The 18,913-nt window shown below is 43.9% G+C and overlaps 3 protein-coding genes across 7 annotated transcripts in view; 2 read left to right on the forward strand and 1 right to left on the reverse strand.

The window, feature by feature from the left end:
* Positions 1-17,892, reverse strand: part of MAPKAPK3 (MAPK activated protein kinase 3) — a 124,104-nt gene extending 106,212 nt beyond the window's left edge. Inside the window, exons 1-2 of one of the 3 annotated variants that reach the window (XM_042448819.1) lie at positions 17,857-17,892; positions 8,194-8,577 (exon numbers count right to left, since the gene is read on the reverse strand). In XM_042448819.1, the coding sequence (XP_042304753.1) occupies positions 8,194-8,418 (225 nt within the window). In that variant the 5' untranslated portion in view covers positions 8,419-8,577; positions 17,857-17,892. Of the gene's footprint in view, positions 1-8,193; positions 8,578-12,371; positions 12,510-17,856 lie in introns of those variants that run through there. The other 2 variants (XM_042448818.1, XM_042448816.1) reach the window with 2 other exon arrangements.
* Positions 1-18,913, forward strand: part of C2H3orf18 (chromosome 2 C3orf18 homolog) — a 504,125-nt gene that overhangs the window by 236,781 nt on the left and 248,431 nt on the right. The window lies entirely within an intron of this gene.
* The window catches only part of CISH (cytokine inducible SH2 containing protein), a 259,908-nt gene that overhangs the window by 204,122 nt on the left and 36,873 nt on the right, over positions 1-18,913 (forward strand). The gene's annotated exons all lie outside the window — the stretch shown is intronic.

An 18,913-nucleotide genomic window follows, 5' to 3' on the forward strand; every position in this document is an offset into this window, starting at 1 on the left:
CAGCGAAATAGGCCGATAATTGTTATGTACCAGGGGGTCGAGGGAGGGCTTTTTTAGGATCGGTTTTACAATGGCCAATTTAAGATCCGATGGAAATTGCCCATCCCTCAAAGATGTATTAATTATCCGGTGTAACAATGATGTTACTACCGGTCCCCCCTGGGCCGCTAACCATGAGGGACAGGGATCAAGGGAGCAGGTTGTTTTCCGAACGCTTCCGAGGATCTTGTCCACATCCTCGGTACTCACCAACTCAAACTGATCCAGTTTAACATAGTCCACAGAGGCTCTGGACACTTCTACCCTAGGTTCTGCTAAAATGTCGGCGTTCAGACCTTCGCTTATACGAGAAGTTTTATCCGCAAAAAAGTCGTTGAACAAGTCACAGCAGGCCTTAGAAGGTTCAAGGATCTGGTTCAGGGCGGGAGGGAGCTGAGTTAGCTCCCTGACCACCCTGAACAACTCTGCCGGACGCGACTCAGCGGACGCAATACGAGCACCATAGAACGAGTTCTTTGTTGCTCGTATTGCCTCTCCGTAGTCCTCTAACAGTTGGTCTAGGAGAGTTTTGTCGTCTAAGCGAAGGTGTTTCCGCCAACGGTACTCTAGCCGTCGCAGAGCCCGCTTCCTCGCCCGGAGATCTTCCGTGTACCAGGGCTTACATTTGGGAGCGGGCCTGAGAGGGCGCTTGGGAGCGATCCTGTGTATAGCCCTAGAAAGACCGGTATTCCAGATACCGGTAAGGGCGTCAACAGAGTCGCCGTCATTTCCAACCGTGAGCCCCTCTAAGGCTTCCTGGAACCTTTTGGGTTCCATCAGCCTTCGAGGGTGGACCATCCTAACAGGTCCACCACCCCCGGGGGGGATCTGGGTAGAGGCCTTGATTTCCACCTCTACCAGGAAATGATCCGTCCATGACAGGGGGGAAATATTAGCTATTTCCACCCACGGATTCTCCGCCTCCGAACAGAAGACCAAATCGAAAGTATTACCCGCACAGTGCGTAGGACCCTGTATCAGCTGGGACAGGCCCATGGCCGCCATGGTCTCCATGAATTCCCGAGCTGCACCAGATGGAACATGGCTGGCCGTGAGGGAGATGTTGAAGTCACCCAGGACAAGAAGCCTGGGCGTCTCCAACATCAGCTCAGCGACCAGCTGTGTCAGCTCGTTAAGGGAGTCCGCTAATGCACGGGGTGGCCGATACACTAACAGAATCCCTAGACTGTCCCTAGCCTTTAGGGTCAGGTAAATACACTCGATATAGGAGGTCTGTCGGATGTGGTTCCTGGAGAGGGACACGGTGTCCCTATGTACCAAGGCCACACACACACACCCCGCCCACCTAACCTGCGCTGGTCCTTCACCGAGTACCCAGCAGGCAGGGCCTGAGCCCACACAGCATCCCCTTCAGGCCCCAGCCAGGTCTCGGTAATGCAAGCCAGGTCACACTTAGAGTCCTCCAGTAGATCCTGGAGGATGTGGGTCTTGTTATTAATAGACCTGGCATTGCACAGGAGCAGCGACAGGGTTTGTGGCACGGTTGGAGTGACCCTCAGGTCCTTCAGGTTGGGAGGGGGACAGGAAGGTGAGATAGATATGATGCATCGATCCCGCCTTCCCCTGGAATGGAAGTCCCTTCTCCCACCACCATACCTCCCCCTGCCCCACACAACCTCAATAGGAGCTCCGCCCGCCAAGATATTATCCCCGACCCAGGCATCCCCCGCATCCCTAACCTCCCCCCATCCCTCTATGGCTGCTAAGGGAGGAGAGGGTAGCCACTACCGGCATCCTCTTGCTCCCAGGCTAACCCAAGCCTCCCACGCCCGATGGTAGCAGCGCAACTGCGCAGTTCCACAGGAGCGGTGTTCCCCTAGTCCGTGGGCGGCACTCCCGGGGCGGTGCGCAGATGCGCACCTCCGAAACCCCGGGAGGAGGCCGTCCGGCAAAGGGTGCAGTCCTGGCAGCGGCGACAGTGGTGGTGGTCCTGCCGTGGAGGGCAAAAGGGGGCGTGCCTGGAAGGGTCTGGTCTCCCGGCTTTATCCCCGCCGCTCTCACCTGGCGGGGCTCCTCCCTGGCTTCCTCCCAGATGGTCCTTAAAGGGCCCCCACACACCAAAAACTGGCCGCAAAACGCCAAAGCCAGCGAAAGTCCAGCGAAAATCCAACAATTCTTTCTTCGGTATTCAGTCTCACTTAAAAGTAAAACTTACTAAACCAGAAGCATTTCCTGACCCAAGCCAGTCAATTTCAGTCCCTGATTCATACAGATAGAGCGCTTTGAACAGGATTTAGTGGGATTTTCATCACCTCTCTCACTCCACTCCCACTTGCATTTATTGACACTGGGTGGGAATTAGTGCCATCAGAGTAGCACATTTCTTCTCTGACAGTGTCAGTAGAATGGCAACAAGTTTAATGGATCAGCAATACAATAGCCTTGCTATGACAAGGCAGGTTTAATAGATCATGTGACTGTTTGGATTTGTGCACAAATAAAATGAAAATGTGAGCACTGAGTAGAATATATGTTTTGAAATTATTATTCTTTTTGCTTTTCATAAACAATACCAACAAGTTTCATGCTAAGCCAAAATTCTAGTTGGCTTATTAGAATGTGTTATCTGTAAGAATTAGTTAGGAAAGCAAATGAATGAATGTGCAAGCAATTATGTTGGATAGCAAAAAACAAACCAACATAAATATGAAGACCAGAAACCTTGGGCCAAATAAATGTGTGCGCAATCAGGCCAAGCAATAAGCTTAGAAGAAACTTAATGATCAACATGGTTCTGCTTATCTGAATTTTAGTAGGACAAAGAATAAAGAGAACATCAATGAGATATAAATATTCCCAACAATTAAACAAATGAGAAAATATCCTAAGCATTCATTTTAAGTTCATTACAAATGCTTACATCTGTGTCATTCTAATACTATACAACTCTCTTACATGAGCTCTAAATAAAGTTGATAACTTCAGCAGCTCAGATTAATTTGATGAACTCTCCTTTACTCAGACAAATTGGTATTTACCCAGACAAGGAGTTGGGTTGCATGCTGGCTTAGAACCCAGAACCTATCTTCCTCATAAACCAGCATTCAAGAAGCATTTGTTTCATACGGAAGAGTGGCTCACTGTGTAAGCTCCCAACTTTAGTCTGAAATGAAATAGTCCATATTTACTTCTTTCTCTTCTTCTACTATTTGTAAGAACCTGGCTTCAGCCTCTCTGTAGAGATGCCACCAGTTAGTCTCTTAACTGCACAGTCCTACATACATCTATTCAGAGGTATGTCACACTGAATTCATTGGGACTTAATCCTTCATAAATGTACACTGCTTGCCAATGGCCCTGCTGCGCTTGTAGTCCAAGACATGTGGAGAGTACCCGGTTGAAGATGGTTACTAGGTAGGACTGCAGCCAAAATCTTAAAACTACCCAATTTTGCAAATGTAATGTCACTTCTAATTATAAAGTTATGTCTGACAGAAATTGCAAAGAACCCAAAAATAAATCTAAACATTCCTTCAAATGTAAATGATATGCTGAACTATTACTCATGCGGTGGAAACTAATGCATGTTTACTCAGATGTAAGCCCTACTGGTTTTACTGTCTTTTTGCCTCAGAACTCTGGTATTAATTAAGATTGGGGCAGGCAGCAAGAGAATAGGACTTCAGTACCTTTGAAAGCTGAGGAAAAGATATTTCAGCAGATGTAGTTTGCATGATGAATTACACCAGCTGAAATTCTGTTTCTCGTGCAACTATTGTAGTCACAGGAGACCAGTACTCTTTTGCACCTGGTCAACCTACTATAGAGCCTAATCCAGATACAGGAACTGTGCAGACTGCAGGCCATGTGCAGCTCACCAAAGCCATCCCTGTAGCCCTCAAAGAATTCCCATCTAGAGTTCCTTGGATGCTCACCACTGCCATTTTCTTTCTGAAAAACAAAAAATTGTGCAGGGTGCAATTCATGACTAAAACAACCCCTTCATAAATTGTTTTATCCTGCAAACTTTTTTAAAAACAGAGAGTGACTTTTTGGTCACTTCCAGTTTCATCAGAAGCACTTGAAGCAGCTTGCAACAGTCCAAGAGGGGATGAGAAATGATCCCCAATCCCTCTATGACTGCCTGCCCTTGGACTAATCACACACATATTGTTTGATTTGAAGTAAACCCCTCTGCATTCAACAAGGCTTACTGCCAAGAAAATTTCAATAAGATAGCAGCCCTAAATTTGGTTTTGATAAGGAAAAAAGCAAAGCAAACAGTATCTGACCACAAATGTCTAGACTACCAATTTACCACAGTATCTGAACAATGAGAAGCCAGTTAAGAATAAATATAAGGATAATATTTAAGGAAAGTAGCTTTCTAGACTTAGACCTCTTGTGGTGAATTCAGCTGACACTATAATGAGAAAGTAGGAGGAAGAGATCTCAGAAAAGCCATCTTGGATACAGTTGTTATGGGATTATGCTACATTAAATGGGTATAATCCACGGTCTGGATTTGTGGATGTTTTCCATGCTTACCTGCCATGGCCCTGCAGAAGGAAATACTGTATGTGAAATGGTTCTGAAATACCCAGGGGTAGCTGTCCTGGTTAGCATTCAAGTATTTTGTTGTTTTCATTCACTATATAAATATAATAACATAGCAAAATGGTGTCCCTTATAAAAAATGGAAAATCAAGGTTTGATATTTGAAATTTATACTTTTTTTTAACATTTTCAAACTGTGAATGCTTGAATCCATGTATAAAACATCTGTGTATAAGAAGGGCTGACTGTATACTAATTAAGAATTTATTTAGGGGCTGATTTTTTTGGCCTTTGTTCTTATAGCACACACCAGAACCAGATTACACAACCTGTAGCATAACCAGATAATACAATTACAGTACTCAGAAGTAGGCCTTATTTTCAGTGCAACTTATTCACAGGAAACTGTATACAGAATTGCAGCCTTAAACAAACTCATTAAATTCCCCTGAACTCTGCAGGGACATACTTCTAAGTAATTAATATATTTGTAATGTGAATACATGAACTATCTATTTGTGCAATCAAAAATGCATGCTATATAACTGAGCAAGGATATTTCCAGAATCCATAAAGAAGACCTTTAGTATGAAAGAATGTTTACTCAAGTCCCTTCATCCAGTTTTAAACTGGTTTCAAACAACTATCCTATGAAATTGAGCATGTTTTGTTAATTTCGTTTGAGAAAACAAATCTGTATCCAAAATAAGTACAATCAACCTTTGACAGTCACAGGGGCTAGGGTTACAAGACCACCATTAAAGTAAAAATTTGTGAATAAAATAGGGGGGGGGGCAAGATGCATGCCCCCATCTCCCTTCTGAAGCCTCAAACAGCTCTAGCAAGCTCTCTGAGGCACTGGAAGGGCAGAGAGGCACACACTTGTGGTTCCCTCCTTTCCCTTCCAAGGCTTCAGGAAGCTCTGTGAAGCTCTCTGAAGCCTTTGGCAGGAAGGAGGGCTCATTGGCTTTCCTCAAACACCTTCCCAAAGCAAGAGAGCTGTCTTTCCCCTGTCCTGGAAAAGGGTGGGGGATTATTTTCCCAAAACCCCTTCCCAAGGTAGAGAGCTGCTTGGGGAAAGAGGCAGCTCTCCGTTCTGGAAAGGGGTGGGATTGGCACATGCACCCTTCCCAGCTTCTTCCTCCTGGGCTTTTTCCCTCCCCAGGGGAAAAGCCCAGGACGGATGAGGAGGAGGAGTGTGTGCACAGTAGTCTTGGCCTCGTGAATAATCGAAATCGCGAGTGTCAAAGCTGCAAATGTCAAGGGACAACTGTACTAAACATATCATAACTGCTCAAAATGATATCTAAAATAAAAAAGCATCATTCAATGATTAGTATGAAATTGGTGTAAAAATTTACACACATGCAGCCTCCCTAGATTACATTTCAGATATCATGCCAGATTATGCTTTGATTCTATAACAACAAAGTAGTCTCAAATTCACTTGCTCCCTCCTGCATCTATAAATCCTAGCAAACTATTGTTTGCCACATTCTGACACAACAACAAACTATGGCTTGCCACAAATTAGGCATTTCTGCTAGAGGAGAATGCACTTGCTCTCTTGGTGACAAATATTGTTTTCATGTTGTGGTTCAATGTCACCAGCATTTTAGAGCACAATCTAAACTCACTAAAATGGCTGAGGATAACCCTTTAAGGCTGCTGGAAATTACTTCCACCTGGCCTAACTTTATGTTGGCATTGTGGCTATGTTCCTGGGCTGAAGGAAGTTTGAATCTGGCATAACTAGGCTCCTCTTTTGCTCTGCCCTTTCTCCACATGTTTTCTGTCTCTTCTGACAGATGACCTCAGCCAAGAGAGTGGTCTACCAGCAGCTCTGTGAGAGAAGACAACAGAAGGGGATTACATTGGCATAAAGCCAGTTCAGACAGCAGAGGGCTAGTTCAGCTAACACAAAAGGCTTCTGCATTTTCTTAACTCATGACAGCCTGCACAATTGTGTAAATTCGGAATGCACTGTTAGCTTCTAAAGATTTTGCTTTCGCTCCCTTCCCTTCCGGCCAATACAACAATTCCTGTTGGATTGAAGCAAGGGCAAAAAGTTGCTTCCTTTTATGATCCAACTATTCTACTTTTCCAAAATTTAGTTCATGGGACTAAGGGTTTTGTTTGGGTTGTTTTTTTTGCTGGGGGTTATACAATTCTGTGATATTTCTCCTCACCTTTTTGTGCTGATACAGTGCGCCTGAGCCATAGGCGGCTTTCATCGTAATGTGACGAAGTTAATGGCACGCACGCTCATGGTATGTGTGCTGTGCCACGTGCGTGAGCCCCATTAGTTTCAATGGAGCTCAAGCACATGTAGAACTTGCCTTACGCATCGGGGTCCTGAACGGATCCCTGCGTAAGGCAAGGGCGCACTGTATAAGGAAATCAGTACATTCCACTATTATTATAGCTCTTGCTCATATTCATATGGTAACTGGGCCACATGTTTTATTCAAAATTAAGCTGGACAAGAATGCAGAATATGCCATCCTCTCTCTGATTTTCTTCTCTCCATCTTTAGAAGCTACCTGGAAGGATCTGGCCTAGCCTGTTGGTCATGTCCCTGTTCTGTCATGTCTGCACACAGTAGTAGTATACCTTTTGACAAGATGTTTACTCTCTCAGTAATTAATGCAAACTTAATTATTCTGATCATTATGCACTGAAAAAAACTTTTTAGAAGTGAGGGAGGAGGTGGAATCCTTAACTAAACTTTCTGACTGCAAAGTGTTTTAAAGGACACAAATGGGCTACTAATCCCATGAATCTATAATGTCATACATTCATCCCTCCAGGGGAAATATCCACATATCAAGAACCACTCTTTTGACTATTTTGTGTATGCAGTGAGGCAGAATTTGTTAAACTGCGCCAACAATTTTTTGAGTGTTAATAAAACAAAATAAACAATGCTATTCAACAGAAAAGGATAATTACAGGCAGCAGTCTTTGGGCCTGAACAATTGAGGACTCACACAAAGCTGTCAATTCCTTCTATAGAAATTTTGGAAATGCAGTTTGTGAGTTACCAGCTCAAACCTGCTGCATCTCAGGCAATGTTTTCCTGGTTCACTAGTGCATCAGTATTCAAACCACTACCTGACTCACTTGTGGGGTGGAGGAGGAGAGGGAGGCATTCTTTAACCCACGCCAAGAAGCAGAACAATTTTACAATTAGTAATTTAAAACAGGAATTCAGGGACTTGCTTAAAGAAGCCTTGCAAGTCTGGAACAAGTAGGGCTCCTAACATCATAAGGCTGCCCTCGATGGGCTTTATAATTTTTAATATTGAGCCCAAACAGACAGGCCAAAATAAAGCTGCTTCAGGTCACTTTGGAGGTATGTTGTTTAAATGACACACGCATCTTAAGAGGCCAGAAGCTGTGTCAAAGCTACACTACAGTCCTTAGGACTAGAGCATGGCTTTGGCATCGTTTCTGACCTCTTAGGACACATGCATCATTTAAACAGCATATGCCAAAGTGACCCAAAGCAGTTTTATTTGGGCCTATCTGTTCGGGTCCATTTACTCTTCATTAAGATGTAGGCCTCAGTAGGGAAGACAACAGGTGACTTTAGCTTTAAAAAAATCAAAGAGGGCCAAAGCCCCATGTACATACCTTCAAAGCACACTTCCTCCCTGTCACCTTGTGGAAACACTCCAGTACTTTGCCATTAATGCCAAGGCCAAGGACCTGCTTGGAGATTTTGTAGTCATCTGTAACTGCATGTTTCTTTATCTCCCCCTTGACAGTCACGGATCCACCAGGCAAAGGTCTCGTGCTGCTGATGCTGTCTTCCTGAGTCTCTGGTGGGACCCCCTGCTGTTTCTCCCTGTCTTCCATAGCAGGGAGAACTTCCAAGTTTTACAAACAGCAAGTTGCCAGTCTTTGCCCCTGCCCACTCCAGTGTACAGTCTTCAGTAAATTAACCACATGAAGTAGTTCAAAGCAAAGATTTCAAGCAGAATGGATCCATTTCCTAGGATTTCACCAAAGGACTGCCTTTAAAACAAGTTAACGGAAATTCTCATTACTATATACACATAGTCTGAAGGGCTATTCCCCCTGCCTCCCTCAGTTCTCTACAATTAGTCAAGTGGTTTACATAATGCTAAGAAACAGAGAGTCAGTGTGGTGTAATGGTTTAAGCATTGGACAATGACTCTGGAGATCAGGGTTCAATTCACTACTTGACCATGGAAACTCACAGGGTGAACTTGGGTAAGTCACACAGGCCCAGACCCTCCCCCCAATAGGTTCACTTTAGAGTTGCCATAAGTCAAAAACGACTTGAAGGCACACAGCAACAACAAGAAGAAAGTGGATAACAAAACAGTGTCATAGGAATATCGTGTGTAGCAGTCAGGTTGACCCAGGATTGTTAGATTTCCATCACCACCACCACATCTGAGATGGCATCTGTCTCTTTAAGAGTGAGGGAGTCAACAGGTGAAGTATCACCTATCACTGTAGTGTATACAAGAAATATTATAACTGCAAAATCTTTGGGTTGTTTGTGCTTGTTGAACATATAAACAATAAAAGAAGTGCCAACCCTAGGTTAGCATGAACCAGCCTCCCTCAATATGATGCTCTCCACATATTTTGGGCTGCAACATTTATCAGCCCCATGTAGCATGCCTTTCCAACAGGGTGGCCTTCAAATATTTTCAGCCACTCCAGCCATCAGTCAGGTATGATAAACATTGTAATGGGGGAGGGGTGTTGACAGAGGCAAACCAAAACAGCTAGCACTGATTAAAAAAGAGAGCTAGTATTCAAAACAAAAATGCATTAGCTCTACCGTATTTTCAAATTTGCATGAAGACCCATTTCAGCAAAATTCAACCACTTAATTAGGACACTTGAGTGGGCCTGCACTGAGGAATGGTGAATCATCTCCATAAGGATCAGAAACAAGCAAAAACCCACACCAAACTGCTTCCAAACAGCAAGCCCTGTTTATGAGAATTGAGTGAGGTACTTGATTATGAGAATTGAGTGAGCTGAATCAATAACTGTGTCTGGCATCTTGTTATATTGTTCTGATACGTTACCACTGATAGGGGGCTTGAGTGGCAAGTATTGAAAGGTGAGCTGTATATATTACTGCCATTACTTATTTATTATATGCAACAATGCAGGGACCACTTCAGTACCTTTACTGATAATTCTTGATCCAATAAAGATACGGAGTGATCACCATGAACAGCTGAATAGCAGCATCACTTCAAAACTGGTAGAATCAATTTAAGATGCCAGGCCTAAATCCATTTACAATCCCAATTGGCACAGACCAACTAATGCAATGAGAACTTGCTAAATCAAGATTTAAACAAATCCCATTGATTCAATGGATTTACTCTGTTTGGGACTAGCAATTGCATTTAATCCCCATGAAACACATTTTCTTGGAAGGGTTTCATGTTTAGTGATGCTACAAGAACTGTGGCAGTGATGCCGCTTCAGAGCACTCAAAGATCCCAGCAGGCACTGAAAAACTGGGCAGAGGGAGGCAAGAGAAGATCTGTTTACAGTGAGTGTAATGAAAACATTCCCATAGTACTAGTTTGATCCCCATCTTCTATTTTAATGTAGCTACAGGTGGTTCTTTGTAAAAGATATTGCAAGGCCTGTACATTTCAGAGATACAGGAGGTGGGTTTTGTAAACACGTGCACAGATTTTTCTCTCCTCCAACATTTCCATCTGCCAGGTAGTGGCAGGGCTCTGAAGTCAGAGGAGATGTGATTTCATGACCAGAATGCCTCTCTTGGAGGAGATGAGCTACTACCGACATACTGGAATATTCTTCAAGGAAATTTAGAAATATAATAGCAAGAACAACAAGTTAATTATCTAGGCAGGTTGAACAAGAGTCTTAACTTGTTTGGTAAATTGCTTACTTCCTCTACAATGTACAGGATTAAAAATAAAACCCTTTGTCTTTAATTATACCTGCCCTACCTGTGTCACTTTTGTTTGGGGATGGGGTTAAGGCCTCCATTTTGGGAGAATGGGGATGGGGTAGTGCATGGTACACCCCCCCAAAACTAACAAATCAGACTTCTAAGACTATCCTCCTGCTCTGAGGAAAAGACCTCTCCCAAGCCTAATTACTACTGCTTAATTTAGAGGATTGTGGGGGCCCTTAATCCCTTTGGTCTGCAAGTGTGGTGTAGTGGTTTGAGCACTGGACTATGATTCTGGAGACCAGGGTTGAAACTGTTGCTTGGGTGTGAAAACCACCAGGGGACTTTGTCTGAGTCACAGTCTCTCTGCCTCAGAGGATGGCAACGGCAACCCCCCCTGAAGAAACTTGCCAAGAAAACCCGATGATAGGGCTGCTGTAGAGTCACCATAAGCTGGAAGTGACTTGTTGAAGGCAAACACCACCACCACCACCAGCAATCTCTTTGGAGAAATCTGTGGAAGGAAGGAGTTACTCCCGGTCCTGGTTTGCCTCTGTCTCAGGTGAACAAAGCTTCCCCTGGCAGAACTTCTGTAGTGCCAGGAGCTCCCTCAGGAGTCTCCACTTGGCAGCACTCTGCAGGAGCCAAACCAAGCGAGGTGATCAGATGTCCTCCTTTTCCAGGACATGTCCTCCATCTCAACCTCCTGTCCAGGAGGGATTCCAAAATGTCCTCCCTTCCGAGCATGGCTAAGAAGCAAGGATTTATATTTTGAGTGTTTGAACTTTTCTTTGACCATGCCCTCCCTTTTTCTTGTAGGTCTTCCATTGTGCGGTGCCTTGTCCTCCTTTGTGGTGAGGACATCTGGTTATCCTGAGCAGAGGAAGCACTACAGCAAAGCAAACAAGCATCTCCTCTGGTTCTCCACCTCTCTGTACCAAGAGCCCCCTGGTTGCGCTCTGTCGCCCATGGCTGTGGGTTTGCGCGTGGCATGGCAGCAGGACGACCTGGTGCCCTAACCACAAGGGAGGGCAAGGCACCACAAAATGAAGGCCCTACAAGAAAAATAGAGAACACAACCAAATAGAAACTCCAAACACTTCTAGAGATATAAATCCATGTTTCTTAGTCATCTTCAGAATGGAGGACATTGTGGAACCCCTCCTGGACAGAATGTAGGACATGTCCTGGAAAAGCCAAACGTAGGAAATGACCAAAATAAAAGTTAAAAACCCCATTTATATAAGTATAAATTATTGCTTCTGGGTCTTGCTCAGAATGGAGGACGTTGTGCAATTCTTCCTGGGAAAGGCGGCAGAAATGGAGGAGGTGTCCTGGAAAAGAGAAATGCAGGACGTGACCAAAATAAAAGCTTTCAAAAAACACTCATATAAATAGAATTGAAAAGTATAGCCGTGTTAGTCTGGAGAATCAGCAGGTAGACGAGCACCTTTGAGACTGGATCATACGGATTTGTACAAAAATCCCGAGGCATCTGAGGAAGTAGACTGGAATCTAGGAAAGCTCCTGCTGCCAATGTCTTTCTTTCAGGGAGTCTCAAAGGTGCTCAACGGCACTCATCCCATATGTATGTATATATGTGTGTGTGTGTGTGTCTATATATATATAATGTGTGTCTTTCTTTCCAGGCTTTCTATCTCCCAGAGTGAGCTTCAAGGGGGGTGCTTCTGAGTCCTGCTCCAAATGGAGGGCACTCTGGGATTCCTCCCGGGTAGGGGCTGGAAATGGAGGACGTGTCCTGGTCCCCCTGAGCGGGAGGGGGAGAGAGGCCCTCTGTGTATTGTGTGTCGAAAGAGAGAAGGGGGAGTGGGGGCTGGAGCTCCTGCCTGCCTTCCTTGCTCGCTCCAGGGGTGGCTGCTGTTACCTGCCTTGGGCGCATCTTCCCTGCTGCAGCTGCTCCTGAGTCCTGGCAGGTGGTCCCAGGCTGGGTTCCCGCTGCTGCTGCTGCTGCTGCTGCTGCTGCCTGGGCTGAGGCGGCTGCTTCCCTGCTCAGGGCCGCCGCCTCCAACCTCCACCTCCGCCACGCAGGGCAGGCCAGGGCAGGGCAGCAGCAGGCTCAAGCCCATGTGACTCCCCCCCCCCGCCGCCCCGGCTGCCCTGCCCAGCCCAGCCCAGGCAGAGAAGCAAGCAAGCCCTGGCCTCCAACTGGGAAGAGAGGGAGGAAGAGGGGCTCCCTTTCGGCCTCCTCTCCAGGCCTCCCTGGGGAGCGGGACTAAGGAGCATGAGATTCTATTCCTGTTCAGTGTCTGGTCATGTCCTCCATTGGTCTTCTCCAGGGCTCCAGTCAAATGAAAGGCCAGTTGCAGCCAGCAAGGGGACTTCCCTGCAAAGGAGGACGAGGCGCCACAAAATGGAGGAGGAGGGCCTTCTTCCAGAAGAGAAGAGGGCCTCACCAAAACAGCTCCAAACTCTCACAGAAATGTCAACTGACGCTTCTTTAGTCATTCCCCAAAGGGAGGACATTCTGGGATTCCTCCTGGACAGAAAATAGGGGTGGAGGACATGTCCTGGGAAAAGGAGGACCTGTGGCCACCCTGGTCATACTCCAAATGGAGGATATGTGGGAACAACTGGACAGAGGGTGGGAATGGAGGACACGTCCTGGGAAAGGAGGACCTCTGGTCACTGATCATGCTCCAAATGGAGGACATTTTGGAACAACTCCTGGACAGAAGGCTGAAATGAAGGACATGTCCGGGAAAGGGAGGACCTCTGGTCACTATGGTCATGCTCTACCTCTTTCTTTCTTTCTTTCTCTTTCTTTCCACAAAGGTGCATTTCGACACATCCTCCATTTCCACCTTCTGTCCAGGAGCATGGATTTACACTTTTGTTTGGTAATGTCCCTTTTCCAGCACATGTCCTCCATTTCAACCCCCCTGTCCAGGAGGATTTCCACCACATCCTCCATTTTGAGCTGACTTAAGCACCATTCATGTATACTTCGATGAGGGTTTTGAGCTGCTTCTTTTGTTTATCTACTTTTCTGTGTTTTTAATTGTACTGTTTTTAATCTTGTAAACTGCTCTGAGTTCCAGTTTTGGGGGAAAGGTGGGAAATAATAATAATAATAATAATAATAATATATTTGTAGATACATTTAGTCTGTGCATATAATCTTGTAATTTAAAGGTATCATTTTAGTTGTTTCTGACACAACTGTTGCCATCACATTCAATGACAGACAGGAACTACATTTTATCAGTAACATCAGCACAAAAACCAAGGACAAATGGGCGACATGACCTAATAATAATAATAGTAGTAGTAGTAGTAGTAGTAATACACTCCTCCCTCCACATTTGCAGCTTTGACTTTTGCAGCTTTGATTATTCACAGATTTTATAACTGTGTTCTCTCTAGACATATCTAGGTCCTCCCATGAAACTCTATGGTCAACTTTAACCAAAACCCACACTAAAGGACCTGAAGGCCCCATACAGACAGGCCAAAATAAAGTTGCTTCGGGTGACTTTGGAGGTATGCTGTTTAAATGATGCATGCGTACTAAGAGTCCAGAAGTCGCACCAAAGCCACAATCCAGTTTTAAGGACTGGAGCACAGCTTTGGCACAGCTTCCAGACTCTTAGTACGCATGTATCATTTAAACAGCATACCTCCCAGTGACCTGAAGCAGCTTTATTTTTGGCCTGTCTGTATGGAGACAGAGATTCCTAGAGAGAACACTCCACTAGGCATTTGTAGCTCCTCCAGCGCAATGTCTGGCAGGTGTTGGTCACAGTTGCACTGCAGGACCTGGAGATTCCTATAGAGGTGTTCTCTCAGGTAAAAACAAAGTGTTTTTGTTATTTGTGGTTTTTCCACATTCACGGGGATCCTGTGACCCTAACCCCAGTGAATGTGGAGGGATAAGTGTATTATTATTAGGTTATGTCCCCCATTTGTCTTGCATGGTCTCAGGTCCCCTGAAGGTAACCCATTCTTCTTGTTGTTGCAACTGTTCACACTTGTCTGTGGGGTGCCCTTGTGAGATGGTGTCAGGGCAGCACCTACTGGTGGGAAAGAGGCCCAGGCCAAGAAGAAGCAAAGTCTAAGGGGTGATAGCAAAATGGTGACACACTGGTGGGGGCATCAACGCATCACTAGGATTGGGGTCACCCCAAGGTGCAGTAACTCATGGTTTCACTCTCCCCATTGACCTCCTCTCATACTACACCATACAGCATCCTTGGTTATTATACTGATGTTACTCATAAAATGTAATTCCTATCTGTCATTGAATATGATGGCAACAGTTGTGACAGAAACAACTAAAATGATACCTTTAAATTACAATATCATATACACAGCCTAAACGTATCTACACACACGTTGTTTCATGCGGTTAAAATGAAAATTTGGTAAGATGTCATGTTTCTAAAGAAAACTGAATAAAAATCTAATTTAAAAATTTAAATTTAATTTTTGAAAGAAAACTGGGCCAGAGCCTCTCCTTTCTCCTCCCACTGAGCCTTGCGCCTCTCGCACCATCTCTTCAGCATTTTAAAGAGATGCAGATGAATACCATAACCCATTTCTGCCCAAAGGCAGATAGATCTTTGGGGAGCACTGGGGTCACCTAAGAATCATAGAGTTGGAAGAGACCACAAGGGCCATCCAGTCCAGCTCCCTGCCATGCAGGAACTCACAATCAAAGCATACCCAACAGATGGCCATCCAGTCTCTGTTTAAAGACCTCCAAAGAAGGAGACTCCACTAGTCACTTTAGGTTGTCCCCTGTTGCAGCTCACTCACCCCACATCCACCAGTAACACCCCTTCCCCCCATTGACATCCTCCCATACCACACCATACAAAATTCTTAATGGTTTTTATACTAATGCTACTCATGAATAGTGTTTCCCATATATAGTTGCAACATAAACAACTTAAATTAAACCTTTAAATCACAACATAATATAAACGGCCTAAATGTATCAACTCGTACATTGTTTCATGTGGTTTAAATGAACATTTAGTAAGGTGTGATGTTTTTAAAAGACAATTTAAAAAGAAAACATATCTTGCAGTGTTCAGAGTCACATTTTACGTTCCAAAATGTTGGATTGCAGCAGCAACGAATGCGGGTTCTGGGGCATCATGTCATGTTAAGGCCAAGAGCATTTTAATCCCTGTTCATGTGGTCATGATAATGAGTGCTTATTGGCATGGCCATTCAGGCAAAAAACTCACACACCCCCAGGAGTGACTACCGTCCAAGTGATAGGAGTGCTCCTTGTATAGATAAAGGGTAGGCAGATTTGAAATAATTAACTGTGCTGTGTTAAGCAATTGATTGGGCCAGTAATTGATCTTAAAAGCCACTGTTTACAAAACATCAATACTCCATGAGAGGAGATTTCCATAACTCAGAGGTGGAGACCACTTTTACCTCGAGGGCATAATTCAATTTTAGATAAGTTGGGCTGAGGACAGAATGTCAAAGGCAGAAGCATGGGGCCTTAAATAACAGCCTATTTTTGGTTAATGCTCATACTGTCAATAACTCAAATGGAAGGAAATTAAATAAAATCAGAGAAACCATCAAATGATGGTTTGGGAAGGGCATGGTTGTTTGGGAAGTCAGGGCCAGATTTGGATGCTAGAAAGGCCAAATTTGGCTCCTGGAATCCTTGGTCTTCCTATCTCGTCTGTAAATGCTTCCCTGTAGGTAAAAAGGAAGGGAGTGGCAAAACCACATCTGAGTATCCCTGCCTAAGAAAACCCCATAACATTCATTGGGTTGGCATGTCAAGAGGCAGCTTGAAGGCACACACAATCCTCTTGATTTGTCTAGGGCTGCTGTTGCCTACACCAGCAGGCTGTCACCAAATGCATAAAAAGCCAGATCATCTTGGCTCAATCAGAATCATAGAAACATATAGGATCATAGAGTTGAAAGAGACCTTTCACCATAGTAATAGTAACAGACCTTAACCCTTATTAATCAAGACATGTTCTTAGTTCTACACAAAATAAACTAGGCAAACATACCACATGCAAGCTCCAGGACATAAATATTTGTAGGTGTAGGATGGAGGCACTTGCCCACCACTCACAATTCCACAAGATGAGCAAACTACATATGACAGATGTTAATGCTGCTTAATGCACTAGTGGGAGGCACTAAGACACTATAATAATGAGAGCAGTATAAAACCCTATTGAGAATTCAATTAAATGCCTTGGGGATCAAATAGGATTTTGCATGCTGCACATCAGGAATCATATAGGTTATGACAGATAGTTTAAAAAATAATAATGAATCCTCTTTCCTTACAATATAAGAGTCACTAGCCTGGGTTTAACCAAAAATTTTCCTGTTAATGCTGTAAAAATAAATAAGTATATAAATAATTAATCTTCAATGATGAAGCAAAGGTTATTGTGTCCTGGTCTTGTGAGTATTCTTGTTTTGGTGAGCTTGCATAAAGAGGCATAGTAGGGGGGCAGGGAGCAATGTTCCCTGACATAATGCTGTAGTAAAGGGAGAAACTGCATCTGGTGAGATCCTCTGTTAAATCTGATTTATGGTACAGGAGCTTTCTCAAACTATGATCATGTGTTATTATTACTTGGATCAATAAATACCTTGACCAATATGCTCTAGTTTAAAATTTGACATAAAAATTGTGATTTAAGTGAATATCATTTTCAAAGTAAAAAAGTTGTCTTTACTGCAAGAAAACAATGTGCATATACAAAACAACAGCTGCTGTGCAGATAATCACTGAAATCTGTGTCAAATGGCAGATTTGGCCATGTGACAGAGAATAGCCATATTGCACATTGATGTAGCAAAAGGTGTTCCTTTGTGTTTTAATTTGTAATGTCCTATATTTTTCTTGAATGTCCTAGTTTTTGTGGTGCCTTGTCCTCCTTTTCGGTTATACATCTGGTCACCCTAAATGCAGAGAAGTCAGATACAGAAAGGCCTTTGGTTTCTGCAGAGAGGCCCCTCCACAGCTGAAGTTGAGGGACACTGAGAAGACATCTCCATCCTTAGTGGAAAGTCATCTGGACATGGAAAAGGGGTAATGGAGCCAATACATCTTAAATAAAAAATGCTGAGCAGTCAAGCACTCATCTCAAGGGCAGATGGCTATAAATCCCACAGCAGCTGCTTGCATTTTTTGTTCTCCACCGTTCATTTTCTTGATATTTGGGCACTTCCTGCTGGTGGATTTATTTGGATTCTTGACGTCTAGACTGGTTTACAGTATACATCTCCTTCGTCTTTCCCTCATGTCTTCAGTTATCATGACTGCTGACTTCTCACTATTGTACATTTCCTCAGCCTTAGTAACTGTATATGACTATCTGTGCATTAGCTGAACTTGCTTGACTCACCTGTAACTGCTTCCTCCCCACGGTAGCCTGCCTCTCCTGGTACTTGTTGCCTGTAGGCACAAGGACATCTGATCTTTGAGACCAATCAGCAGAAGTGAACTATACCAACATCAAAGTGCAAAGGGATCTTGTATCACATTTGAGACTGTGGTCCAAAAATACACTGCAGAAAAAATCCAGTAGAGACCACTTTAACTGCCTTGGGTCAGTGCTAGGAAATCCTGGGGATTGTAGTTTATTGTGGCAGAGAGCTCTCTGACAGAGAAGGCTAAATATCTCACAAAACTACACTTCCCAAAATTCCCTAGCATTGACCCAAGGCAATTAAATTGGTATCAGACGATTATATCTGCAGTGCTGTTTGGAGAAATAATGAAATTGGTAGCATAAGTTTTCTACTTCTTCAGACACATGGAGTGAAGTGCTTAGAAACAGACTTTTTGTAAGTGTGTGTGTGAGTAGCAATAGAAATGCAAAACTTGGGAGTATGATGAGGTGACAAATTACGAAGGCGGGGGAAGGATGTTGCCTAAAGCCAAGGTGAGTAAATAGCCATATGAATGGTGTTGGGGGTTATTTTATTGCAATGTATTGTGATTCTGGCTGGGAACCAGAAAGGAGAAGTGATGAACTGGCCAAGAGAGCCCTCATGAGGCTGGGGTGTTAACTAGCATTATAATGTGTGCCATTTCAGCTGGCATAGCAATTAAAGAGAAAATGTCTATATCTGCAACTCAAGCCAGTGAGAATTCCACTAGAACATATTGAAAGTAGGATCACAATGGGACAACAGAACAATTAATCCAATCAAGAAGCATAGTGCATAATGGAACACAGTAGGTTGTAACAGCAATTTTTCCATCGATTGAATATTTATCTTATCTCTGCTAGGTTAAAGATCTGACTTCTAACACTGTTCCTATTTCCTTGCTTACTATTGTTCCTTGCTTACTATTGTATGCACATGTAGAAATGTTAAATGAATAAATCACAGTTGCAAATATCATTTTGGCCTGTTCTTAACTACGACTGTTTTTTGTCGTTGGGTGCCTTCAAG

The sequence above is a fragment of the Sceloporus undulatus genome, chromosome 2 (genome assembly GCF_019175285.1).
Source record: "Sceloporus undulatus isolate JIND9_A2432 ecotype Alabama chromosome 2, SceUnd_v1.1, whole genome shotgun sequence".
Classification (NCBI taxonomy): domain Eukaryota; kingdom Metazoa; phylum Chordata; class Lepidosauria; order Squamata; family Phrynosomatidae; genus Sceloporus; species Sceloporus undulatus.